Source organism: Haplochromis burtoni, unplaced genomic scaffold, assembly GCF_018398535.1.
Source record: "Haplochromis burtoni strain Fernald_Lab_line unplaced genomic scaffold, NCSU_Asbu1 Contig_16, whole genome shotgun sequence".
NCBI classification, from domain to species: Eukaryota; Metazoa; Chordata; class Actinopteri; order Cichliformes; family Cichlidae; genus Haplochromis; species Haplochromis burtoni.
Genome location: NW_024582377.1, coordinates 1,846,050 through 1,871,750, shown reverse-complemented (window position 1 = coordinate 1,871,750; position 25,701 = coordinate 1,846,050). Strand labels below are relative to the sequence as shown.

General features: G+C 42.3%; 5 protein-coding genes across 8 annotated transcripts in view; 3 read left to right on the top strand and 2 right to left on the bottom strand.

Annotated features, from left to right (window-relative positions):
- The first annotated feature begins 1,006 nt into the window (after positions 1 to 1,006).
- Positions 1,007 to 4,921, top strand: zgc:163014 (uncharacterized protein LOC100038766 homolog). The gene is made up of 13 exons (XM_005916767.3): positions 1,007 to 1,176; positions 1,275 to 1,445; positions 1,513 to 1,618; positions 2,161 to 2,298; positions 2,385 to 2,507; positions 2,596 to 2,773; positions 2,852 to 2,980; positions 3,122 to 3,309; positions 3,430 to 3,626; positions 3,704 to 3,795; positions 3,884 to 3,938; positions 4,164 to 4,261; positions 4,416 to 4,921. The coding sequence occupies exons 1-13, from the start codon at positions 1,115 to 1,117 to the stop codon at positions 4,643 to 4,645; spliced, it is 1,767 nt and encodes a 588-aa protein (XP_005916829.1). The 5' UTR covers positions 1,007 to 1,114; the 3' UTR covers positions 4,646 to 4,921.
- Positions 4,922 to 5,075: 154 nt separating this feature from the next.
- On the bottom strand, positions 5,076 to 7,764 carry gstz1 (glutathione S-transferase zeta 1). 4 transcript variants are annotated; one of them, XM_005916768.3, is made up of 9 exons: positions 7,605 to 7,764; positions 7,245 to 7,296; positions 7,089 to 7,156; positions 6,831 to 6,950; positions 6,460 to 6,585; positions 6,247 to 6,322; positions 5,771 to 5,823; positions 5,638 to 5,687; positions 5,076 to 5,253 (listed from the first exon to the last, which is right to left on the bottom strand). In XM_005916768.3, the coding sequence occupies exons 1-9, from the start codon at positions 7,632 to 7,634 to the stop codon at positions 5,127 to 5,129; spliced, it is 702 nt and encodes a 233-aa protein (XP_005916830.1). In that variant the 5' UTR covers positions 7,635 to 7,764; the 3' UTR covers positions 5,076 to 5,126. The 4 variants fall into 4 exon arrangements, with proteins under 4 accessions (XP_005916830.1, XP_005916832.1, XP_005916831.1 ...); XM_005916770.3 differs by having other exon boundaries at positions 6,831 to 6,911; XM_005916769.2 differs by lacking the exon at positions 7,605 to 7,764 and adding an exon at positions 7,376 to 7,574.
- A 189-nt stretch (positions 7,765 to 7,953) lies between these two features.
- On the top strand, positions 7,954 to 13,972 carry aldh6a1 (aldehyde dehydrogenase 6 family, member A1). Its single transcript, XM_005916765.3, has 12 exons — positions 7,954 to 8,106; positions 8,551 to 8,598; positions 8,686 to 8,760; positions 9,025 to 9,186; positions 9,623 to 9,701; positions 10,463 to 10,765; positions 11,020 to 11,141; positions 11,477 to 11,666; positions 12,151 to 12,332; positions 12,427 to 12,606; positions 13,515 to 13,613; positions 13,718 to 13,972. The coding sequence occupies exons 1-12, from the start codon at positions 8,068 to 8,070 to the stop codon at positions 13,820 to 13,822; spliced, it is 1,584 nt and encodes a 527-aa protein (XP_005916827.1). The 5' UTR covers positions 7,954 to 8,067; the 3' UTR covers positions 13,823 to 13,972.
- Positions 13,973 to 14,975: 1,003 nt separating this feature from the next.
- si:ch211-163l21.10 (basal body-orientation factor 1) lies at positions 14,976 to 24,252 on the bottom strand. Its single transcript, XM_005916762.3, has 11 exons — positions 24,085 to 24,252; positions 23,754 to 24,006; positions 22,368 to 22,433; positions 20,497 to 20,577; positions 20,324 to 20,404; positions 19,655 to 19,731; positions 17,454 to 17,598; positions 16,422 to 16,912; positions 16,120 to 16,224; positions 15,268 to 15,339; positions 14,976 to 15,088 (listed from the first exon to the last, which is right to left on the bottom strand). The coding sequence occupies exons 1-11, from the start codon at positions 24,126 to 24,128 to the stop codon at positions 14,995 to 14,997; spliced, it is 1,509 nt and encodes a 502-aa protein (XP_005916824.1). The 5' UTR covers positions 24,129 to 24,252; the 3' UTR covers positions 14,976 to 14,994.
- entpd5a (ectonucleoside triphosphate diphosphohydrolase 5a) overlaps positions 24,045 to 25,701 on the top strand; it is a gene marked incomplete in the record, with an annotated part of 22,788 nt that continues 21,131 nt past the window's right edge. The window contains 1 exon segment of the mRNA XM_042218224.1: positions 24,045 to 24,139.

The window sequence follows — 25,701 nt, the reverse complement described above, 5'->3', positions numbered from 1 at the left end:
TGAAGATAAATATATCGATTTACTCTTGTTATTCCAAACACTACATCAGCTTGGGTCTCATTAAGTAAGAACCAGAGTGCATGGTTTCAGACTGCAAGTGGAGATGAACTATAATAGAAGCTGTTTTTAGCATTGTCGCCTCTTAGATGAAATGTTGCTCCTGACGGTGGACAGAATAATAAAGTAATATGACACAACCACACTGCATTAACACCACAGAGCCCAAGAACTGACATGATTATATTTTGTTGGCTTATTTTGGGCCCCCTAAGTACCAAGTGCACGCCATCAAAACACCACAGCCTACCTGAATATTTTTCCTGACCATGTCCATCCCTTTACGACCACAGTGCACGATTAGTCTTTTTAATAAAAGTTCATTCACTGTTTGAAAATTTCAGATATCAGCCATTTTCTAGATGGCTGAAACACAAGTCTAATACACTCAGAAGTTTCTTTGTCCCACATATAATCCCCCCCCAAACTATAAGTGCTAACATGAGGAAAACAGTGTAGTAGTAGAGATGGTAGCCACAAGCCACATTTCCTGGATGGACCTCGTACCTAAGCGGCCCCACTCTCACCTACTGATGAGAGAAGCTAGAACTCTCATCTGATATTGCTATTAGTGCAGTGGAGGTTCTCACTTGATCACCAATAATACGTGAAGCAAATATGACTGACGAAATTTGATCATGCCAATCAATTGTGTGTCTATAAAACAATGAAATGACTTTGAAAGTCTATTCAGTTAGCCCGCACAGATCCATAATAAATACTGATAGCAGATATTTGGTGTTTAGAGTTTAAATTGTAACTATTTTATTTTTATTTTTGTTATGAGACAAAGATCTTGAATTTGCTAAGCGAATGGATAGATGTTCAGTCATACACTTAACTTCCCTTTATCCAAAGACATATAGAAAGGCAATGAGGCATCTGGAGTCCAACCAGCAGATCCACTAGGGGGCCTATTACTTAATTACTTTGACCTCTCACCTGTGCGTGTTCACCACGGCCTCGAGCTCCTCTCGGCCAATCAGAGGTTAGCACTGGAGATCTAAGTACCGCCGATGTTTGCTGCTCTCAAAACGTATTGGATCCGTAAAACAACATGGGGAGACTGAATTTTTATGTCCTTTGGTCTTTGCGTGACGTCCCCCGCCAGTTTATTAGGTATGTCGTTTGATAAATACATAATAATAATTTTAAAAAAACATGTTGACAGATTATTAAGGACGCGAAGAATCACTACTTGGACTCACTCTTCACAGCAAATCTAACCGGAGGTGCTTTCAAGTCCATGTCCCGCTGCCTCTTCCTAAGCAGCTGGTCATCTTCGGTCTGGGACAGTGGGAATGCAGTTTGACCACAATTTCAGTCGAGGTTCTGGTCAGTGCAGAAGTACCAGCTCAGAAAATTGGGATTCTGTCCTCTCAATTTAGGTTCGTGAAGTAGCCGCAAGGTTGTGAATTTGTAAACTAGAGTTAGCTGAGATCTCTTTGTGCTCAGGTGTCTGACTTGGGAAGGTGACTGGAGCCCAGAGATGGTCAAAGTGGCTGCAGAGAGGGGCAGGAGGGGAGTTTATGGCAAGATTTTACTCACAGTCTCCGGAGAGGTACAAAACACAAGTATTTAGCGCGACCAGATCCGAAAAACTCACCTAGAGCTCATGTTTGTGTGGGGAAAGTCTGGGTTATTTGACTAATGGTTAAATGCAGTGGGGAATTTACATATAGCCTCACTTTAAAACACACAAACTGTTCAGGCTACAGGTTATAGCATGCAAAGGGCAAATATAGCTTATCTGAATGCAATTAATCCAACTCCTGTACTGAGTAGATACAATAAGCCTAAAAGGAAGGTGAAGTTTAACCTAATATCTTATGCTGACTGCTTTTTTTTTTCTACTTTTTTTGTGAAAATATAAATAACTCTTGGAAAACAGAATCGGATTCCACCATTTTCACCTTGCTATAAATAGCTTTATGGCATATATTATCATTTAATATTCATTTCTTTGTGCTAGTTTCCATTACACTCCCTGCTTTCTTTGCGTCAGAGTGCTAGGCATCATGCCTATATGTGGGATTTAAAACAAAAAAGCAGTTCGTAGCTGATATTGCATAGTGGCATTTCACCTGTTTATTTCTTGCCAAGACTTGTGACCAGCCACAGGACAACTCCAGCGTCTTCAGCAGTACCCCTTTGGTTCAAAGGAAATGCTTGTTCCCCGAAGGGCACGATGTGACCGATCATTCCACCACATTACACACCCAAGATGCTGAAAGTGAAACGGTGAGATAAACTGGGCCAAAATAGTTCAGTGGGAATGCACGCTTTGGTTTTCGAGCGTCATGATTGTTCAATTAATACAAATCCAGGTGACTTCTGAGACCTCACACCTGAGCGACAGGAGCGACAGCGTGTGCTTTGCTGAGGTCCAAGTCAATAAAGTCGACACCAGTGACTCCGCTGTGGGGAATAAACCTCCAGTGTGGCCTACAGTGAGTGTTATCCTTAGGTGTATGTTAGTGTCTGCATGTGAGGGCAGTAACTGACGCAGGTCTGCTGTGCGCTCTGTGTGACTGGAAGGAAAAGACACCCAGACGTACAGTCATTAGTAGGAGAGGCCAACTGAGGTGGAGCTCTGAGGACGTGGACAGCCTCTCAGAGGATGTAGACCAAGCTTCGACCCCTAAGAAGATGAGGTCATCCGGGATAAACGGTCAAGAAGAAATGACTGTGCTCATAAAGAGTGAGAACAGAGGAGGTCAGAGGCAAAAAGGAAAAAAATATTGGGATTACACAGGATTGCACAGAAGTGGCTTTTACAAAGATTTGCGATTAGTTTCAGCGTGTCCGTCAAAGCGTTGGTGCCACACCATGTGTCTGAATGACCCTGATACTGCCATCCTCATTGGAGGGGAGACTTCAGAACAAAACTACTGCAAGGACTCCCTGTGGAAGCTCGAGTTGGGTCAGTGGACTTTGCTGAATATACATCTGGCCATATATGTATATTAGCTCCCTGTATCTATAAAGCATGTCACTAGAGTGAAGGTGTGCGGCACCGGTGGAGGAAGCATTTGTACTTAATCGTTACCTGACCTCTTTTCAGACGGTGACTTCTGGTTCCCGCTGAACTCCTCTGCTTCTGGACCTGAACCACCCTGTGCCCGAGGACACACTGCAACCTATGACCCAGACTCTAGAGCAGTCTTTGTTTACGGTGGCCTGAGGGAGGGTCGGCGCTACACGGAGCTGTACATCCTTAATACTCTGACCTGGAAGTGGAAGCTTGTCAATGTGGGTTTGTTGTTAACATGCTGCGTTTTCACATTCTTTAAAAGCATGTACGTGTATGTGAAATAGGCTCTTTGTTTTTTCTTTTCATTGCTGTATTTGTGGATATTTCCCATCCTTAAGGCAAAAGGCAGCGTTCCAAATTTAGCGTATCACTCTGCAGCCTTTTACAAAAAAGAACTTTTTGTCTTTGGAGGAGTTCAGTCAAGCCTTTCCTCAGGGGATAAATCCTGCAGTAATGCTCTATACATCTTCAACCCAGAGTTTGGACTCTGGTACCAGCCCATTGTGGAAGGGGACAGACCTCTGCCTCGGTTTGGGTCAGTCTTCAGTAAATTTACTGTACCCTAAGTGCTTTCTTAATTCTCAGGAATGCTAATTTCATGCTTTTTAACAGGCACACGACTACGCTTCTGTCTCAGAAGTTGATCATATTCGGTGGACGCAAGACAGCTGCTTACTTTAACGACCTCCATGTGTTAGATCTGGGTAAGATAAAGACCGCCACTGACCGCCTTAGATTGAAACAGAGTGTCCAGGATTGCACTGATTCTTACATTTTCCCTACTGAGTGCAGGATTTATGGAGTACACAGCTGTGAAGAGTGGGAACATGCCACCGCTGCCTCGAGGGTGAGTAAACTAATCAACCTTGATAAATGTCATCCATGTAGCCATCTGGTTGTAGTATCCTTGGGCATCCCAGAAAGAGTCAAGTGCAATTTTAATGTTGTTTAACACAAAATTCATCCTAGTGAGATTCTTTTCTTTTAGCTGAACATATTTCATATTTAAGAATATGTAAAGATTGGCCATAACAATGATACAGATAAAACCTCTTTATATATTAATTGACAGGTTTCATGCAGCACTCCCAGTTTCAGACAACAGGATTCTAGTCAGTGGAGGGTGCAGTGCAATTGGAGCCCTGCAGGATGTTCACATCTTTAATACAGGTGAGCAGGTTTTCTTTTTTTCTTCAGTATTATTGGATTTAAAAAATATGGTGCGTTTGTTCCGTTTCAGTCCAGTGTTGCTATTTTGCACGAAGCATCAATATTGATGAAATCAGCTGCTTTTTAATCGAGCTTCTTTTCTTTTCTCCCCCAGATACGAATATGTGGACTTCATTGGTGTCTCCCCTGCTTTGCTCCAGGCCTCGTGCTGGACACAGCATGATGCTTTTGGGCAGCGCTATCCTAAGAGACACTGGGACACATGGACAGGGTGAAAATGTTAAAATCCAGTGTGCATTGCTGGTGTTTGGTGGGTCGGACTGCTCTGGTTCCTTTTATGATGACACAATCAAATGCACCGTGGAGATTCCTTTTGACAAATGAGTCCAAATTGGAAACAGTTTTTAGCCACCATGGCCCGTGATGTGATCAGACATGAGAAGAGCGTTTTGTCTGGAAGACTAATTCTTCTGCTTTGTGTTTTGTTGCAATGACTTTCTATTCATGTGTCTCCTGTGTGATTCTTTTACTTTATTATGTGTCTTCGAAAATCACCATCAGGCAACGCGCTGCGAACAGTGAGACGAGAGGTTTTCCACTTTGCATAGCAAATCTGAGCGTTGTTTTGTTTTTGTTTTTTTTTCACATTGTCCCGTACCTCCTCTCCACGTATCTGTATGATGGGTTTTTTTTGTTTTTTTGTTTTTAAAAAGGCAAATTAAAGTCATAGTTCAATTTCATGCTAAAATACTAATAAATATTTTTTTTTACTTGAACCTTTCTTGTCATTTAAAGTAACTGCAGTGGAACAGAGTCGCTTTTCAGTCATTTTATTTAACACAAACAACTTCTCAGTGGCTTTGTACTAAGCACGCAGATCATCAGGTGTATCTGGTTGGCGTGATGGGTGGCTCACTTGGAAAGCTTCAATCTCAAGTAAAGCCTCATTTAGCCGTTTGATGGTTGGATATTTCCCCACATCCACTTTGAACCTGTAGACATTAAAAACATACTGGTGATGCTTCCCTGTACAGGCTGTTTCGAGGTTATATCATGTTTTGGGATCTCTGCCTTCTCTTGAATATAATGGAAGTAAATTGTTCTGATTTCTGGAAAGAGATGCTGCTGCTAACCTTCCAAATGTATTATTTGATGCTTTGTGGCACAACTAGTTTCATCTGGTTCCATCATATTTAAAACAAGGCAGATGTTTTTATAGCCACTATTTAAATGCTGGTCAGCTCGAACAAAACACACTAGACAGAGAAACAGCACTGCACGCCAGAGGGAAAATATGTAAATTGGATTTTGTGGAAAGCCCATCTCTATTAAAGTAGCGCTTCTATTGCAGTTTTATGAAACTTCTCATAGCATACCTCTCTGCGTTGTAGACCTGTGGGACCAGACAGATGTCTGCCATGGAAATCTAAACGAGAAGCAGAAAGTAAGAAGTAATCTTTGTGCTGGAAATTGCCCAGATGTTGTCCTGTGATATATTCATGTTCTTACCTCATCGCCTACACAGTATTTCCCCGCTGTTTGCTTCAGAATTGGCTCAAGAGCTGGGGATAATAACGCATGCATGTAAACCACATTGGCATTTTTCTCATCACTTCATGTTTCTAATGTATAGAGCAGGGGTGTCAAATGTGGGGCAGAACTAGATTATTACTTTGGAAAGTTTGGAAATGTAAATATTAGGAGAACAGAAAAGTTTGTACTTCTGTGTTAAGTTCTCAGGAATGGATCACTGTTGATTTAATCATCATCGTCAGTTTTAAAAGCCTTCCTGCTTGCGACATTAAAGCAAAGCAGGATGGTTAAGCTGATGAGTCATGCTTTGTAATGACAGTAAAAATGTGCACTTATAGAGGCAACTCGGAGTTCATCATCTGCTGTGTAAAAGAAAGTGTTTTCAGAGTGCAGTTCTCCGCATTTAAAATTAAAACGAAGCATAGAGGAGTAGATGACAGGCTTCCGCTTACCTTGAAAACCACGATCGATGAAGTGCTGAGACCACTGCATCTTCTCCGCTCCTATTTTCTGGATTACATACAAATTCTGCAAAGTCCAGGAATTTAAAAAAAAAAGATAAAGTTACTGGTCTTGCAGGTTGACCTTGACATTGCAAGCATGGATTTTTTGTGAACCAGAGTAGAGATTTGAACTGATGGCATTGTGGACTGTGTTCTGCTTACCTGCAGGGGCTGTATACCCGAGGCAATGAGGTCACTTATCATCCTAACCTGGGCACGCGCCTTTGGGTCTGCTGGAAGAAGACGGGGTCCTGGTCTGGTCTCATCGATGTACTGGATCACTGCCAGCTACATAAACAAAAGAATTTTGGTAACGTTTTTTTAATGTTACATGGTGTAATAAAAAATACACCGACTAAAGGTGTAATTAAATGGAATTTTAATGTATTTTATTTGAAATTACAAAGTAACTACCTGCAAATGCTTAAAGGTTAGAAAACAAGTCAGGTTTTTACTAGAACTGTTACCAGTATTACCAAAATATTCAGTAAATGTAATAAGATAACATGACAGTGTTATGGAAGCAGACTCACCGACTGAGAGAGAGTGATGCCATCAATTTCCACTGCAGGCACTTGTTGCATGGGGTTTAGCGCTTTGTACTCCTCAGTAAGCTTTGGCACAGAGAGAGCCACTGTCAGACTAACACATGACTTTAAAAAAGAAATGCATGGTTTTATTGTTTAAGACAGCACCTTGTTAAGAATCTTCATATTGTTTTAGCAGGATTTTGGACTCTTTAATATTCAAGCAATCATGCAGAAAGTGTCATGTTTGTCTGCACACTGTACCTGCTGCCCTCCATCTTTGATCAGATTGACTGGAAGCTGGTCATATTCAACACCTTTTAGAGCAAAAGCTGGTGCACAAACAAGTTCATTACCTTAGTGATAAAAAAAAAAAAGTTACACCAAAGCTTAGCTGAACATTCCCAGGGCATGACTTACCAATGCGAACCCTCCAGGAGCAGGAGCTTCTGAAGTATCCGTGAAGTATGGGCTGAACAGAAAACAGAAAATGTTAAGTCAGTTTGGAAACAAAGTCAGTTTTGCTTTGTGGTTTTATGCAGTGGGTTCACCTTAGTCTGAGTTGCCATACTTCTGTAGATTTCCCTCGACTAGACTGGATCAGTTACTGCAAGTACTTTTTCTACAAAAAATCTCATCCACTTTGAGCAGCCAATAGGATGTGTCCCCTAAACTCCCTCCTACCTACTCTTTGGTCCATGACTAAGCACCATTTGGGCTTCATATGGTTGAAATTAAGCAGCTGATGCACACATAACACCCGGCGAACAGTGACAGTACCTTAGCGAGGCAGGCTAACGACAAGCGCATTGTCGCTGGCTGCGATAACACTTTAATCTTTTGGATAAGGGCCACTGATCGCTTAAAGATCACACACTTTACAGCAAAGTCCCACTTTGTTCAAAACTGCGTGTGGATACAGTTCAGCTGAGACACACTTCCTGACAGGAGAACTGACTGGTTTAATTAGCCAATAGTTTGTGGCGTTCCATAGCTAGGGCGGGTTTAATCCAAAAGCTGGAGTCGTGATTGGACAGAAGGCAATCTCGAGAGCCCAATCACGCTGCGTTATTAGTGAGAGGGCGAATTTGGAGCCTTTAGGAAGCCTCAATTTCCCCAGAGCCCGCCCACAGGAGATTCACATCTGTGGGGTGGAAAGCTGAATGCTGTCTTCTGCTGGCCACCGCGCTACCTGCCTGCACAGTGGGTCAAATCAGTTCGGCGTAGCACATGATATCCCAGAATGGCGTCAACAGCTCTGAGATCAGCGTTCAGGACCAAGGTAAAGTGCAAGTGGCAGCGTGTGGTCAGCTCAGATTGTTGACACAGTGTCCTGCAGAAGTTATGTCCGTGCATTCCTTTACAGAGGAGGAATAACGTTTTTCCTCAGTTCAAAAATCTTAAGAGGATTAAAAGTAATAATTTTATGCCTTCAAGAGCTGATTTATAACATTTTTTCTACTCGTGTTCAGCTGCAGGTGCATTTAAGCGCAAAGAAGTCTACCCGTGCACCTGCAGCCTGGACCGCATTCCTTCACTCAGCTTGACTTTGTCCCCATTTTCACAACTCCACACTCAGTAGTTGCATATTAATCTAATCGGCCAACAGGCTGCAGCTGGTTGACAAAATGTGCAAATGAAACAGCACGTTGTACTTCTAGGATGGATAAATACTGCAGTTTTTGCTACTTTTAGCGATTTGACTCCTGCTGTGCCGCTTTCACAGGTTCCATTTAGAGTCGGCCGACTGTGCTGCTACTCCTCCTCCTCTGTGGTGAGTGCTTATGAGTAACTGTTAATCTGGTAATACATTTCAGAGATAATCAACCCTACGAGTAAATGCTGGTATCTTTCCTCACAGCCCACCACCAAACTGTTTATTGATGGGAAGTTTGTTGAATCAAAGTCCTCGGAATGGCTGGATATTCACAATCCTGTAAGTACTTCTAGTATTTCTTGGCAACATCCATTATTAGTTGAGGTGAATGTATACTGATGCCTCACCACACTGTGCTTGTACAGTATGGAGTTGCTTAACCTGGACATACTGGTCCAGACTGGTTTGTGTAGATGGGCGTCCCACGTCAACATTTAGGTTCAGATTTGGCATTATTGAATGAGCAGAGTCACAGTATAAAATATTTTTAGTGTTTAAAAAAAAATCCAGCTTAGAGATCATGACTTTTTTCCACTTTCACAGGCTACCAATGAGGTGATCACCTGCGTGCCCAAAGCCACCCAGGAGGAGATGCTGGCTGCTGTAGACTCATGCTCCAGAGCCTTTCGCTCCTGGTCTGAGACCTCCATCTTGGCTCGACAGCAGGTTTTTCTGCGCTATCAGCAGCTTATCAAGGACAATATTGTAAGTCACCGTAAGGTGCTCTGAAAGTAAAAACACATTCAGCCTTGTTTAATTAATGAATCAAACAAGAGCGTGGACTCACCGTTGCCTCACAGAGAGAGGTTCTTAGGTCTCCCTCTTCTCTCTGGGTACTCTGGCTTCCTCCCAAAGTTCAAAGACATGCGTGTTAGGTTAACTGGAGATTTTAGACTGGCAATGTCTCTGCGTTAGCCCTGCAATAGGCTAGTGACTTGTTCAGAGTGCACGCCACCTCTCACCATATGACAGCTCGTATCCAGCCCCACTCCAGCCGTGTGCTTGGATGGATGAATGAACAGATGGACAGACAGCATGTTAGTCCGTCCACAGTAGTTCAGAGCTCTTGTTTGAGTGAAACTTGACTTTAGGCTATATAGCTGATACAGAGAATTCATACAAGCGTCCTCATGCGTTTCAGAAAGAACTTGCCAAGGCCATCACAGTGGAGCAGGGGAAGACCCTTGCAGATGCAGAGGGAGATGTGTTCAGAGGATTGCGTAAGTGTGTCTGACACACACATGCACACAGATGTCCTTTTTGTCATTGAGCAACAAGTGGTTAAATATTTGCATTTTGTGTAGGCTCTTAACTCATTTACAGGAATCTGTTTCATCTTGTAAATGGGACAAGCGGGACAGAGGGTGGTTTATTTCATGACTGATTCTGTGGAAGATTAAATTTTGATATTTTTAGGCCTTTCTATGATAGTAAATAACATGCAACAATTGGCCTGGGACAGTAAGGAGATGAGTTTTTAGTAATATGTGAATTAACAAAGTTGCTCCTGAAAAAATTATTAGTTCAAATTCAGTGATTTGATGTGGTTTGTTATGTCTGTTATTTCTTTCATGGAGATGATGTTTTAGATCATCTTCATATGCCCGGTTCATTTAAAAAAAAAAAAAAAAAAGTTTGGTTTTTTTATTGACGTAGTTGTATAAATTGGCTTAGAATAAAAAATAATGTATCTGTGACAGCTGGAGTTGTCATTATAATAAAAATATTTCATGTTTACATCATACTTGAATCATCATTTTAATAAAATGCAGATCACGATATCTACCTTTGCTAACTTTATCCTGGTGTAGCAGCTGACACACACATGCGTTTGTTTAAATGCCGTGCCTGTGCACATAAATAACCAACTACTGCCAGGGGTGTTGAACATAAGGACAAAATCTCATGAAATGAAAAGATGCCAGTCATCCTTTAATTGCTAAACCTGACCATACTATGGTTCATACTTCTTTCTGTGCAGAGGTGGTAGAACACACCTGCAGCATCACCTCCCTGATGCTCGGGGAAACCCTGCCCTCCATCACCAAAGACATGGACACTTACACCTATCGCCTTCCCCTTGGGGTGTGTGCCGGCATTGCCCCCTTCAACTTCCCGGCCATGATCCCCCTGTGGATGTTCCCTATGGGCATGGTATGTGGCAACACGTACCTGCTGAAGCCCTCGGAGCGTGTGCCCACATGCGCCATGCTGCTGGCTAAGATGCTGCAGGATGCTGGCGCTCCAGATGGAACGCTCAACATCATCCACGGCCAACACGACGGTAAGAGCTGGTGGCTGTGTAATGTTACAGTAAGATGTAAAGATGTTCGACAAATAAGCTTAAAGCCTCAAATTACCGCCAATAAATCCTTTTTTTTTTTTTTTTTTTTAATCCATCATTCAGATAGAAAATGTAGTTATCTTGGCAGAAAAACAATGTGTGTAACAATGAAGATATCTACATTTGCTCTAAATCATAAACCGTAATCACCTGCCATTACTTAAGTCATCTCTGTAACTGTCTTCCTCTTACAGCTGTGAACTTCATCTGTGACCATCCGGCCATCAAGGCAATCAGCTTTGTTGGCTCAAATCAAGCAGGGGAGTATATTTATGAGAGGGGCTCTAAAAATGGCAAAAGGGTGCAGTCCAACATGGTGAGCAACAGTTTTAATGTCTGACATGTGCTTTAAACATCCAGAAGGTGGCAGCATTGGCCAACAGTTTCAAGTGTTTGTGTCGCCCAATGGTACTGAGGAGTGCATGTGCATGGTGCAGCTGTGCATCACATTTAAAAAGGCCCAGATTGCGAACTGGAAATGTTCCATTGCCTCACGTGGACTGAAATGTGGACCAAGTTTACAATGTGAAATTTGTAGGTCGTTTGTTTCTAATCTAATTCCCTGATTTTTATGTCCCTGCTTGTGACTAACCAGTTGCTGTAATGTGGAGATCAAACGGCAAAGGGCTAACCACTTCTTGTGTACTGTAGGGAGCCAAGAACCATGGTGTGGTGATGCCTGATGCCAACAAGGAGAACACTCTGAACCAGCTTGTGGGCGCGGCGTTCGGGGCAGCGGGACAACGCTGCATGGCTCTGTCCACAGCCATACTGGTGGGCGAGGCGCGTAGCTGGCTGCCGGAGCTGGTGGAACGTGCCAAAGCTCTGCGCGTGGATGCAGGTACCACGCCCCATCGCCTTCACCTCGGCCTCTCCTGTTCTCCTGAGCGCGTTTCCCCCAAGGTCCTTTTTTGGTTTTATTCATCTCGGGGCCACCCACACCGCCCTAACCTCACCTCTTGCCTTATGGCCTGTTGTAACTTCACATTGGGAGTCAGCTGGGCTTGTTGAGTCAGCCATGCTGCAAATTTGTGGCCAGATCTGCGGCTCGGGCCTAAATGGCGGTCTAGAGGATCAAATCCTATGAGAAAAGAAGTTGATGTGAAGTAAAATGGAGAATGAGTCTGTGTGTTTACAGCGATATGAAGTTTAATTTGTACAATACACAGGAAACCCGCAAGAATCCATTTTAGAGGGAGTGCCTCAAAGTGCCCCTTGTCCTGGCTTTTGTGGCCAACGAAATGTCAGTGCCCATAGTTTGTTCGCATCCGTCAAGTGACAGAACGTGTAACCTTATAGCTGTTTGTTTTTTGGGGCCCTGCTAGGAGACCAGCCTGGTGCAGATCTGGGGCCTCTGATCTCTCCCCAAGCCAGGAACAGAGTCTGCAGTCTGATCCAGAGCGGCGTGGAGGAGGGAGCAAAGCTGCTACTGGATGGCCGAAATATTAAAGTCAAAGGTTACGAGAACGGCAACTTTGTGGGACCTACCATCCTCGGCAACGTCACAGTATGAGGCTTCATGTGTTAAAAGTACTTGCACGTGAGTGATATTACAAAGATGTCTGCAGTCGGTGAAAGTGCTCCGTTGTGCGCTCTTTCAGCCTCAGATGAAGTGCTACACCGAGGAGATCTTTGGGCCCGTGCTGGTCGTTCTGGAGGCAGACTCCCTGGACAATGCCATCAGTTTGGTTAACAAGAACCCCTATGGCAACGGTACAGCCATCTTCACCACAAACGGTGCCACCGCACGCAAATATACTCACGAGGTGGATGTGGGCCAGGTGAGTGGCCGCTGCGTCCAAATGTGCAGCTCGTTCAAGGGAGAAAGGAGACATTCACGCCGCTCTGTCGTTTCTATGCACCATCTCAAGCGGAGAGAACATCATATTTGTTTGAAAGCCTTCACACATTAAATAAAAACAATTATTTTCCATGTTGAGCATACCCTTATTTGCTCCCTACCCAAAATGCACACCTTAAGCAACCCCTTTTTCCCCTCCACATCCACACCCAAGAAAGTCGCAAATAGCAACAGCAAATATGCTTCTGTTAAATAAAAATAGGGATGCATAGAAACTTTTCCAGGTAGTATTCAGGGGAAGAGGGGAGTTGGTGGTGAGAATTGTTAAAATTAAATCTCAAAAGGGATTTCTAGGTGCGTATTTAACAGTTAAGTAAAAACATGGCCATCCTGTTTGTTTGCCTGTGGAGCCTAGTTATGCCCTGTGTTTGCTGTTCACATGTCGGGGAATGTTGTGCAGGCCATGTGCCGTACTCGTCTCCAAACCTCCATGCAACAAACATCTACTTTTCTGTTTGTTTTTTTTTCTTTTCTCCCATGCACCTTTGCCAAAAGGCCCAAGTATGCAAACCTATTCCCGTTGTTTAAAACACACTAAACCAACCATGCCGTGCCTCTTGGTGTTTTCGCAACAAAACTTTATTTTTATATATTTTTTGTTTTCCTCCCTTTTTCGTAAGAGCACGCTTTGTTTTCACACATCAAATAAAAGCCACAGGTTTATCTCTGTTTTGTGCGATCGTGTAAGCTTGCTTTGTAAACAGCACGCACGTACCGCATCTCTCATCAGCTGCGTCTCGCTTGTCCCTAGCAATTTAGGACCTGAGGGAATTGTTTTACAAACCTTACACTTATGGAAATGAAAGGGACAATGCTTGTTTTCTGCAGGTGGGAGTCAATGTTCCAATCCCGGTGCCGCTGCCAATGTTCTCCTTCACTGGATCGAGGGGATCCTTCAGAGGGGACACGAACTTCTACGGAAAACAAGTGAGTGGCAACTAAAACGAACGGATCCTGTCGTTGGGCCTGTGAGAGTAAAAACACAGCAGCTGTCTTAATTTGATGTAAACGCTTTTATTTTTGCTCTTCAGGGCATCCAGTTCTACACACAGATCAAAACAGTCACCGCACAATGGAAAGCTGAAGATGCCAGCTTAAAAAGTCCTGCCGTTACCATGCCTACCATGGGACGCTAAATGCTCCATCCAGTCGCTGCTGATTACTCTTGTAAACCAGGAGACGTCAAACGCTCCACTTGCAAAAGCAGATTCATATGTCACCTGTGAATAGCTCATAAATACAAGTTATAAATAAATAATCCCCAGATTAAAAGACTTTATATAAGATATGTAGATGTGGCTATTGTGTGAGGGGACAACACTAAGGCAATCCAAAAGTTCTGTAACATTATTGGGTCAATGTCATTTCCAGAAATACAGCACCTGCTGAAACTCTTATACACTTGCTGTGTTTGTGTTTCACAGAAATGAAAGCTGCCTGGAGTCACACCGGTTGCCTTTGATTATGCTATCTTACACCTCTCCTCCCATGACCCCCTTTTCTCCTCAATGAGGCATCTTCCTGTAAACGTGCCTCATGTTTATCCATTCATCAAGTGTCTTAATGTGCAAATGCTGCACCTGCACTGTACTGATACTCATCAAGCTTACGTTCTAGTATTGTGTATATGACTTATCAGATAAGAGAGAGTCAATGTGCTGACACTTTATATCAAATCTATTAATACACAGGCAACACTATAGCTCACCGGATTGAGCAACTGACCGATAAGCTGTAAATTTTACAGGCCTGGGTTTGAAACAGCCCTGAGCCATTTGCTGCTCTCTTCCAGCTTTCCAATCTACTTTCACCTTTTCTATCATAATAAAAGATAAAACCCCTCAAAAATGATTTAAAAAAAAACAAAACATCTATCCATCCATTCTTTTTAACCACTTACCACACGGGTGAGTGTGGGTGGGGGGTCATTTGTACAGGTGACCCGGCTATTCGGCTTATAAGATGCTACTCCTGTTCCAACTGCTTGTCACATCCTTGCTGGAAGGCGCAAAGAAAGGATGTAAGTGGAGGTAATGAGGTGTGTGGGCAAACTGAAATCCTCATGTCACCTGGTGCATGTGTCCTTATCAGCACTCTGTAGTCACAAAAATATTTTCTTTCTTTTCTTTTTTAAACTGAGGTACAACAGACAGAACGTGCAAAAGCACTCACATGCCACACCGCACATGCGTGCACGGTAAGATATTTTGAACAAGCACAAACAAACATCCTATATTCTAGTTGTGTTAACACTCTTGAGGAAACACGCAAGCACAGTTTAATGTGAGACACAGAGGCCACTCGGAGGTCACGTGATGTGTGTATCTGGCTGGGCGGCTGGCAGCGTGGACTCTGATGGCGCCGGGGTGCTCATGGTCGCCGGGGACAGCTCCTCTCTAATTCTGGAAGAAAGTCATCATCATGCCACTGTGTTGATAAATCACATGTAGGCACTCATGTTCTCACAGCCGCTGCTTTTTTGGCTAAACATGGAATGTGGGGACCAATAAATCTTAAAGGGCTTCTTAATTGCAAGGATGAGGCACAGTTTTTATTCTTGTGCATTCCTTCAGCGTCTTACCCGGCTACATCGCTCTCCGTGAAGCTCCTCTTCTCAGTGGAGGCCGGCAGAGCCACCTGTCGGCTGACTTGGCTGTCAGGAAGATGCGGAGTTGCGGTTAAATACAGAACCTCACAGTGAAAAGTCATGTTTTAGCACAGTGGTGTCTTTTCACTGAGGCCTCCAGCCTGTCTAGCGAAGGGGTTACTCCGGGTCAGCACAACTCACATGGATTTGCATGCTGCAAACTTCAGCTGCCAAATGTTCTGTGTTATTCTGCTGGTCTAGCTGCCAGACCGAGGTTAACCTGAATATACTTCTCCTCATGCCTGCCTTGCCCCTATACATCCAGCTCTCCTGCACACTCCTTCCTGAAAATCATGTTACCAGCTGCTCTCTGACCACAAGTGTTCAAAGAACAAAATAAGCTGCGAGTGCACGTGAAGAGAGGCCAATAGGGTGAAAGCAAATCGACGTGACCAGATGTTTGTTTCCAAGCACACGACTCTGCGGCCTGGGCCTATTTTTACTATTGTGCCCAGACTCTTTCTTCATTCTTTTTAAGCAGCTGCATGGAAAAGAAAATTGCTTGAAGCCTAACTGATGTTTTATGGTATCCTCTTCTGCTGAGAAAATGGCTGTTTAAAACATTAAAAAGAGGGAGGAGTCATCAGAAGCTGTGACTGAACCTCTGCACAGTGTCCCTGCACTTTGTTCTTCAGAGTTAATTGCCGCAGCAGTGTCAGTTCATTCTGGGGGATTACAAAAGGATTCGAATGTATTAAAATCGGGATGAAGTCAATGAGCGAACAAAGCGCCCAGCACGACTTCTGCTAAGTCAAACATAAACAAATAATTGCAGCGTTTCATTACCTTTCTCTGCATCCATTCATTTTAGCAAAGAGAAGCCGGAGCACTTGTTCCTTTTGCTCCCAAGTGAGATCAGAGATTTCAACTTCGCTCCCCGGTTGATCCGTCCTTCAAGACAAGCAGATGAAATCACATTTCAGTGTCACTTTTGTTGTGTAAATTCCTTTACTTAATGAATATGAACCACAAAGATGTTTGCTGACCACTGAACAAGCTGGGAATCAGCACTAGTAAACATAAGGAATTAAAAATATCAGGAAGATACACACAGCGTATGGAAATGATGAGAAGGGCAGGAGACCTACCATGTCGCAGCCGCCTCCATGTCTGAATAGACAGAGTTGGTACTGTGGGCAGTTTTATGGAAGGTGCGGATGGGTGGGAACTTTATCTTTCCTGCTGTGGCTTCTCTAAACCTCCTACGATAACTCTGCAGTGCCTCCTGTCTGTATTGGAGCCTGCTGTCCTTGATCTCCTTCCTCACATGACCCAGTGCTTCATGGAAGAACTCCTCCAGCTCTTGGCGCTTTGCTACAATGGTGCTCGCCAGTTGCTTCACATGCTTCATTTCCTTTTCTCGCATCGCGAGCACTTTCTGCAGCTTGTCCAGCTCCACCTGGCTGGCCTGGATGGTGACCAGGTTCGCCTTCTCCTTCTTCTCCTGCTGCTCAATCTCCACGGCTTTGAGCTGTAGGGCCTCCTCCAGGGAAGCCACCTCGGCCCTCAGTTCAGTTAGCTTCTGTTTTTGAGTCCCCATCTGTGCTGCGTTGTCCTTTACCGTCAACTCCAGCATGCTCTAGGTGAGCAGGAAACGGATAACACAGAGTTAATTTTAGAAAATCCTCTCACTTTTATTCCAGTGTAGAACAAGGAACAGATATTGACTTGTGTTCCAGCCTGTTCTGCTCAGTGAGTGGTCAAAGTTTCAGTAAGCCAGGTTTACTCTACTGATTAGCTGTCATCATCAGAGGTAAGATTAATGTGCCCAGCATTTATTTATGTTTAAGAATCACAGCCAGAAAACGGCCAAGGATAAGCTACTTTATTTGAACCCAGACACCAGTGGAAACTCACCACAACCACTGACCGCTGAGAGGCTGGATAGTAGTCAGAAGATGAGGGGGGTGGGAGTGGGACCACAAGCAAAATACACAGGATCAGCACAAGTAAACAACACAAGGGAAAAACCACCTGAAATATATTCTGCACAGATCTGACAAGTGTTTCATAACTGAAAGTGATTTAAAATGTCTTTATGGAGATGAATGGCCTCTGTCCAGGGACTGCTGGTGCCTAATAGCTACTCTGGTGTTTGCTGTCCTTTGGTTTAAACATACCTTGTCCAATGCCAGTGAGGTGTTTTCCTCAGTCAGTAACTTTGCTAACTTCTGCAGATCCTCTGCCTCCTTTATGTGATATTTCAGCTTGTCAATGAGGCAATCGCGCTCCTTGATCACAGAGTGCAAAGCATCTTTCAATCGCCTAAACAGTTTACAGCATAAAAGAGAGACACTGAAAAATGAATCAACAGTTATGAACACGCACCAGTCTTGATATTGTGTTCAGCAGTATTTGCAGTCAATTCCTAGCCTGCTGCAAAAAGAAATATTCATTTATTTATTTGTGAAATACAGTCCAAAAAATGAAAATAAAAGTATAAACCCTGTCAGTTCTAAGGTTTTGTGCATCAGTGTTTAGTCTTTATGAGCACTTAAAATTAGATAAACACAACCTCAGATGATCTATAAAACATGGCATATTATACTGAGTCAAGAACAACTTGGCTGATGAAGCAGTGTATGGGGAAAACTAAGTACTAGTTACACAGAGATCATGAGAGCAACTATCAGTCAGATGCTGCTACTCAACTGATATGAAATGTGACCATGTTCACAGAAGCAAAGGTTTTGGCAGTTTGTTCATCTGGTGCATTCAGATGTGTGTAGACACAATTCCAATTAGGAAAAATATCGGCAATGATCTCAGAGAATCTGGGAACGGTTATTAGGTCATTTTAAACAATCTGAAGTCCTTCTACAGTGAAGGATTGTTCACAAGTGGAAAACACTCAAGGAAGTTGCCAATCTTTGCAAAAGTAGATGTTCCAGCTAAGAGAAATTAAAAAAAGACTACTAAGGCCCCAGTTAGCATGTAACTACAGTACAAAAAACAAACAAACAAACAAAGTATTGCATCTTTGCCTCGTCTTTCTAAAAAAAGACATGTCAGTATGACTTCGGTTTGCAAAGATGCATCTTAGACAAACCACAAAACCTCTAGAACAATATCCTTTGGAGAAACAAGACCAAAATTGAGTTGTTGCCCATAATTTATAGTGCCACATTTCATGACAAGCAAACACAAGATATCAGCACAAATACCTCAAACCGACTGCCAAGCATGGTGGTGGAGGAGTGATGGTTTGGGCTTGTTTTACAGAACCTGGGCACCTTGCAGTCATTGAGTCGACCACGAACTCCTCTGTACACCAAAGTATTCTAGACTCAAAATGAGAGGCCACCTGTCTGATAGCTAAGGCTTGACTCGGTCATGCCAGTGGTCAGGACAATGATCCCGAGCACAGCATCAAATCTACAACAGAATGGCCAAAAAAAGGAAAAAGACTAACAATGACCTGGTCAAAGCGCCACCTTTAACCCGAGTGAAATGATCTTAAGCTGCGCATGAATAATTGCTGCAAACCTCAATAAACTGAAGCAAAACTGTAAAGAAAAGTGGGTCAGAATTCCTCCACAATGATATAAGAGGCACACGGTCACACAGTAACGTTATTTCTGCTAAATGACGATGGCAATTTTATTCATACAGCACATTTCATTATACTTCAGCTCAGTGTATTTTAAACAGACAATAAAGGTGGTGGGGATGTACTTAGTTTTTCACACACTGCTTCTTTGTTCTGGCTTCGTTTTTGTTCATTAAAGGATGTCCTTGACGAATATGTCATCTGTTGATGTCCTGATACACAAAACTTGAATGTAATTCAAAGGAAATATTATTTTTACCATGACTGCATATTTCAAAGTTATTAAGTAGTGCATATTACAATAATATAATAAGGACATTTTCTTTTGTAAGCCTCGTAAAGTGAATTTACTGAATGACTGCACTTGACTTTTTAAGATCACCCACATGTGTCCAAAATTAAATCAATTACCGACACCAAGATCAAACCGACAGGACCACACCAGTATCAATGTAAATGTTTTATGAGCTGTAAAAAATAACTAAACACAGCAGAGGCAGTGCACATCTTATGGCCTCAAAAGTAATAAACTATGGTCTTCCACACACACACTTTACTTTTTCCTCGCTGCAGCATGGCTGAGGATGTGTTCCTTGGAACATGACGAGCCGGCGTGGTCAAAAAATAACATCAGTTCTAGCGAAATCTATTTTTATACATAATCACTCATATGAGTAAATTATTTTCTCTTTGCACTTTGCATGACAGTGCAATTTATAGAGCAAAATTAGACTGTAAAGTGACAGCAAAACAAACAAACAAAGGACTCACACAATGGCTTCACGGTGGTCCTCCGCCATCTTGGCCATTGTTTGACTACGTGCCTTTGTTTCTTTCTCCAAGCGTTCCTGAAGGGAAATTTACAGCTTTTTCACTCTTTCACCTTTCAATATTAAAGCTTCTTTTTCACCAACATCTTTTGCACTTAGACATTTGTACCTGGTCAAACCGAGCATCAGATGGGAAAAAGGTAATTTAAGTGACTTTGACCATTTGGTACCAAATGGTTCTGAGTGTTTCAGAAATTGCTGCTCTGCTCAGGATTTTTCACTCTAGAGTTTACAGACAGCAGCCAAAAAACGAGAGAATTTGCAGTGAGCAGCGGTTCTGTTGGAGAAAATGTCTTGTTGATACCAGACATGAGAGAAGAATGGCCAGACTGCTTTAAGCCGATAGGAAGAGCACTTTTGGGACAAGGTGGAACGGAAGATTCACATCACAGATCTGCAGAAACTGTGTTGCTGTCATGTTAATATGGACCGAAATCTCTGAGGAATGTTTCCAGCACCTTGTTAAATCTATGCCGTGAAGAATGAAGACATTTCTAAAACCAAAAGGGGGTCCAAGCTGGTCCTAGCAAGACATAGCTAACAAAGTTGACCAGTAAGTGTAGTTCCAAACCCGGGGGAGAATTTTTGGATTATATTCCTGACTTCCTACCATTTCTTTTAAGAACTGATCCTCCTTCTCTCTTAGGTGTTGCATTAGCTTCTTGTAAGCATCATCGCTGCTTTGTTTCATCTGGAATATGAAAAACCATGGTTACTGGTCACATTTTAATATCCTTACATGTAATAAGTATTTTTTGTGTGGTTTTTTTTGTGTGTCCTCACGTGAACGATATCCTGCTCCCTTTGGACTTCTATGTCTTTCATCTTCCTCATTTCTTCCTGGATCATGTTAAGCTCACTGACCTTTTGAATTAGACAAACACACACACAGACACAAAAACAGAATCCTGGGTATTAAATGCCATGTCTCAACTGTACACATAAATCCACTTAGACTGGGTCTGGTGCAAACGTCCCACAAGTGCAGCTTGTAATACTTAGGAAGATTTCATCGTGGAGTTCAAATGGCCAATGCTCTTTTGCAAACTGACTTCAGCACAGATCACTCGTGCTAAATACCTCAAGATGCTACTGTGGAGAAGCCAGTCTGAGCAAAATGTGACAAAATGACCAAAGTCATGAGAAACTAGAAAAACACGCACCCACAAACATGTACATGACGAGTAAATGAGAGGCTATCAACCATCTGATTACAACGTTAGGCCTAATCGTTATTCTGCAGATAACTCCGTTCGCATTCGTCGACTTCAGAGAGCCAGTCGACAGTATTTACACAAGCTGGTTTGCGTCATCTGCAATTTTCACTGTGTGGGATCTATCAAGTGGTCAAGCCTTCCAAAAATACCTTCCAGTTTAAAGTTCACAGCGATTAGTACAGCCTAAATATGTCTTTTCCTGATGCTGCAAATTGAACATATGCAGGACAGTTATAAAAATAACTGTTTTAAAACACAGATGCAAAGTGCATCACTATTGGAATAGTTTGGATAGTCATCAAAACATACATTACACAGAGATAAGCAGTCATACTGACATAGAAGCTATGGAATGAATGTTTATGGAAACAATAACCTACAAAAATGAGCTTTTAGCAAAAACTACTGAATCAGCCAACCTGATGGAAGGGGAAAGGCTGTTCCACAGTTTGGTTGCTAAAACATCAAAAACGTGGTCACCTCTTGGTTTTAAGAACAGTTAAAAAACACTGATAACATAATTAAAGAGGCTGCAGGCCTGTAGTATAAGCCAGACCATGTAGAGTCCACGAAAAAATGAATTCTACATTTCACTGAAAGCCAAGAGAGGGTGGCAAAAATAGGCTCTATATGCCAACGCTGCATCCTAGGCCAACTCGATGTCTTCCAGGAAGGATTAAGCATTCAGCTCATGTGACCTTACAGTAAGAAAAGGGCTGTAAACAGCATGTTTTGGGTCACATCTCTGGAGTTAGCCACAGAATTTTCCACTGACTGATCGTATGTGAGAGGTCCATACATTTATGTAACAGGCTTGTTTTAAGTTGGTCCAAACCAGGCTTCTTTTTTCATCCATCATGTAAAAAGAGCTGGAGGATGGAAAACAGCTGCTAGCAAAAGGCTTTCTGTACATTTTTTTTGTCTCCACTTGTCAAGCAAGCAATGCAAAATTTCTTTATTTTAATTATAAGAAGCTGAGTGCAGGGATGGAAGAGTCAAAAGTTCCTTTGCATTTTAGCGCAAGGATATGTGTGATATGTGAGGTATGGTTAACACATCAAGACCAGCAACGAGACTGCTTTTCTCCAACCAAGCACTTTTAAATTATGCTTTTCCCCCCTGTAGCCACTGACGTGGATTTAAATAACATTGGACCATGTAACTTGGAATGTGTGGGGTTTGTTTTTTGCTTTATGGTCACTTTGTTTGGTTGTTTTCTTACATAATAAATATCCACATAATTGCACACAAGACAGCTGTTGAGACACAGCGCAGCACATTTTTGTGATGCTACAGGTTTAACACGAGTACAGTAAATCACAAGCTCTACTGGAGTTTTCTGCCATGTACATACTAGGCATGTGGAGCATGTTTCGTGGACCAGATGTGAAAGTGCCTGTCTTTCTTTTAGTGTGGCTGAGTTTTATATGAACTCACCAATTTGTCCTTCTCTTCTCGGGCAAGTGCCTGCTGAGTTTGTAAGGCCTTCTCCAGCACACAAATCTGTAAAGTGACAGTTTAAATCATCCAAGAAAACACCACATTGATCACTTACATGAGGGCTGTCAACCTAATTTTACATATTCATGGGCCACACACTGCACACTTTGAGCTTTTTTAAACAGAGAGTGTTTTACTGTGAAAGATTACGACGGAATATTAGGGCCACATTAAGAAAGAAAAAATATTGTTGATCATATTAAAAAATAAAGTCAAAAATCAATTTTGAGAAAAAAGTAGAAATGTGGAAATTACTGATGTTTTTCCATATGTGAATATATGTGATATCAAAAAATCACAACAACAACAATTATAATAATATAATTAATAATAACATTAGTAATAACACCACTCCCACCATCACTACTGCTGCTACAATTTCTACTACTTCTTGATAGCAATAAGAATGCTGAAAAGGAGAGGTAATTAATAAAATACAAATAGAAATAATGATAAAATGGGGGTGCTAAGATGGGAACTAGGAATTAGGACACTAGGTACTGGCGATTGTACAGGGTGATCCTCGTTAGGACTACCAAGGTTTTTGGGAGAGAGGTTGGTGTCATTATAGGGCAGGTCGGCAGTATTTTTGTTCTTTATTCAATAAATTATTATTTTTTTTATGGTGTTGTATATAGAAAGTAGAAATTATCCTAATCTACCAACTTTGATCTTAAATGGGCCAGTCCAGTAAATCTCCCCTTTCTGTTGGTGGAAAGAACTTTAAGTACACATTTAATCCTTGAGATATCTTCATAAAAGAAAAGAAGTGCAATTTCAGCAGTAAGTCTCAGTTTTCTACATATAAAGAAATGCTACAGTAGTAAATGACAGAAATCTGTCAGCACAACTGATAATTTAAATGTTGGTTTAAATTATAAGAAATTAATGTGTAATATTACTCAAAACGTTCTGGTAGCACATTGCCTAAACTATTATAAAACATAAAGGTTTGCTTAATTCACTTTAAATTTCTTATTCATTTTTTTTCCACTGTGGATATAAAGCATACATTTTTGTAGTAAATAGTGAAAAAACAGAAACTTTTCCATCATTTGATTGGTTATCTATGACTTGATTAATTTTGGCTTCATCTTTGGTCTGAAGTCTATATCAGTAGAAAAATCCTACATTTACGCCCTCCTTTCCAAAGTCATAGAGGGCCAGATTGGAGTCTTTGTTGGGCCGATTCTGGCCCTCCAGCCTTATGTTTGACACCCCTGATTTACACCTAACATATGAAAGTTTGACAATTTTGTATTAGCTTTTATTGTACTTTCGGTTAGCACTGCTTTAAAATGTTCAGTTGAGTTATTCCGGGACCTTTTCCTCTTTAGCTGCCAGCTGTCTCTCCCAGTGGCCTGCTATATGGATCGCGTCTTTCTCCGCGTGGTACAGCTGATTGGTGAGATGCTCGTTTGCGCGTGCCACCTTCTGACAAGACTCGGTGTAGTCCCTCAGGGACTGCTCGGTGACCTTTAACCTCAGCTCCCACAGGACGGCGTTGGCCTTGGCCTTCTCCACGTCCGACTCTTTGTCCGTTTTCGAGTCCCGTTTGCCTTCCTTCTTTTCTTTCCTGAAACAAAACCCAAAGAGGAGTTCAAGTTTCCGTTTGTACTTCAGCTCGGCTAACAACAACAAAACGCACACTTACCCGCCTTTGGCCTTTTTAGGGTTGGAGGCTTTATTCGTCGGCATCGCTGCTACAACAACCGAGTGCTAGAACAAAGAGGAAAAGCTGAGGGCAAATAATAACACTGAAAGATGAGTAGCTCCAGTAACCTGCTGGGAATGTTTGGGTCAAAGGTTGTTGCCAAGGACACGAGGTAGACTTTTTTTTGTATAAACTTTATTGATATGCTCGTTACAATGGTTGTGCTAGCCGTCTCCATCAATTCCGTTGTTTTTTATTCAATAGTAACAGCTGTTTAGTTTTTTCCTTTAAGAGAACCGAGTCCACAGATCTCCCGCCCACAGGGAAAGCGTTCCTGAGTCTGGGGTGGAGGTGGCACTGTTAAAAAAGCGCTGTATCCGTAGCTTTCAGCCTTTTATGATGAACAACCAGCAGACACTATAGTCACATAACTTCAGGGACCTGTTGTATGCTCACCTTATTACTAAATTAGGCAGAGCACTCTGAATTGAATCAGGACATAAAGCACGGTCTTTATGTTGCTTTATTGAACACTGTCCATCTTACAACTAGCCACTTAACGGGGCTCCCCCCGGACCACAACAACCTCCGGTTCAAAGGTCATCACCTTAAGACATAGCCATATCAATACATGACATCCCCCTTTTCCTTAGACTCAAACTTTAGTTGTAATAACTTTGATGTCTTTTTTTTTTTTTTTCAACACTGAACATTCTTCTTGTCTTACTTTCTAACAAGTATATAATCTAACTGTCTCACCACACATGTACCTTTCTTTTTTCAATATATACATGTCGAAATACACATATGAACTTGAAACTTGCCAACTTTAAATTACCTCTTCACCTTAACATATTATAGTTCATTTCACCACAAAATCACGAAACCTCTCGGGTATCTTTTTAGCCCTCTGTGATCTACTTGGTCTCTCTGGCCCCTGGGAGCCCTCTTGTGGTGTTGGAGTGAAGGTGTCAGTCTTTGTGGGTGTTTCACCTTCCTCCCTTTCAGGTATTGTGTCATAGTGTCCTTCTCTGGTCTCATTCGTCTCGTATTTCTTCACATGTGTGGTATTCCGGTGATAGCGAGCTCCTGTTGGTGATTCAATAATGACTTGGTTTCCAGTTCTGCTTACAACTTTGTGTGGTGTTGCGTTGAATGGTGTTGTAAACTTGTCCACTTTGTCTTGTTGAACCAGCACTGTGTCTCCCGAGTCAACTTTTGAATACTCAGCTCCCCTTCGTTCATCAGCATAAATCTTTGATTTTCCTTTCTGTTCAGCGTCTCTGTCACGCACGTCCAGCTCCGTTGTTTTTGCCTCACTGATGTTCGGTAACTTTCCTCTCATTTTGCGGTTGAACAGTAGTTCTGCTGGACTTTTGCCCGTGGTTGGATGTTCAATGCTGCGATACACTGTTACATATTTTCTTAGCTCTCGCTTCCAGTCAAGTCCTTCGGCTTGTGCGATCCTGATTCTTTTCATCAATGATGCATTTTGCCGTTCCACTTCTCCATTTGCTTGAGCCCATTTTGGTGTAGTTCTTATGTGTTTGATTCCATTAGTTTCACAATATTCTCTGAACAGCTCAGATTTGAACTGTGGGCCGTTATCAGATTTGA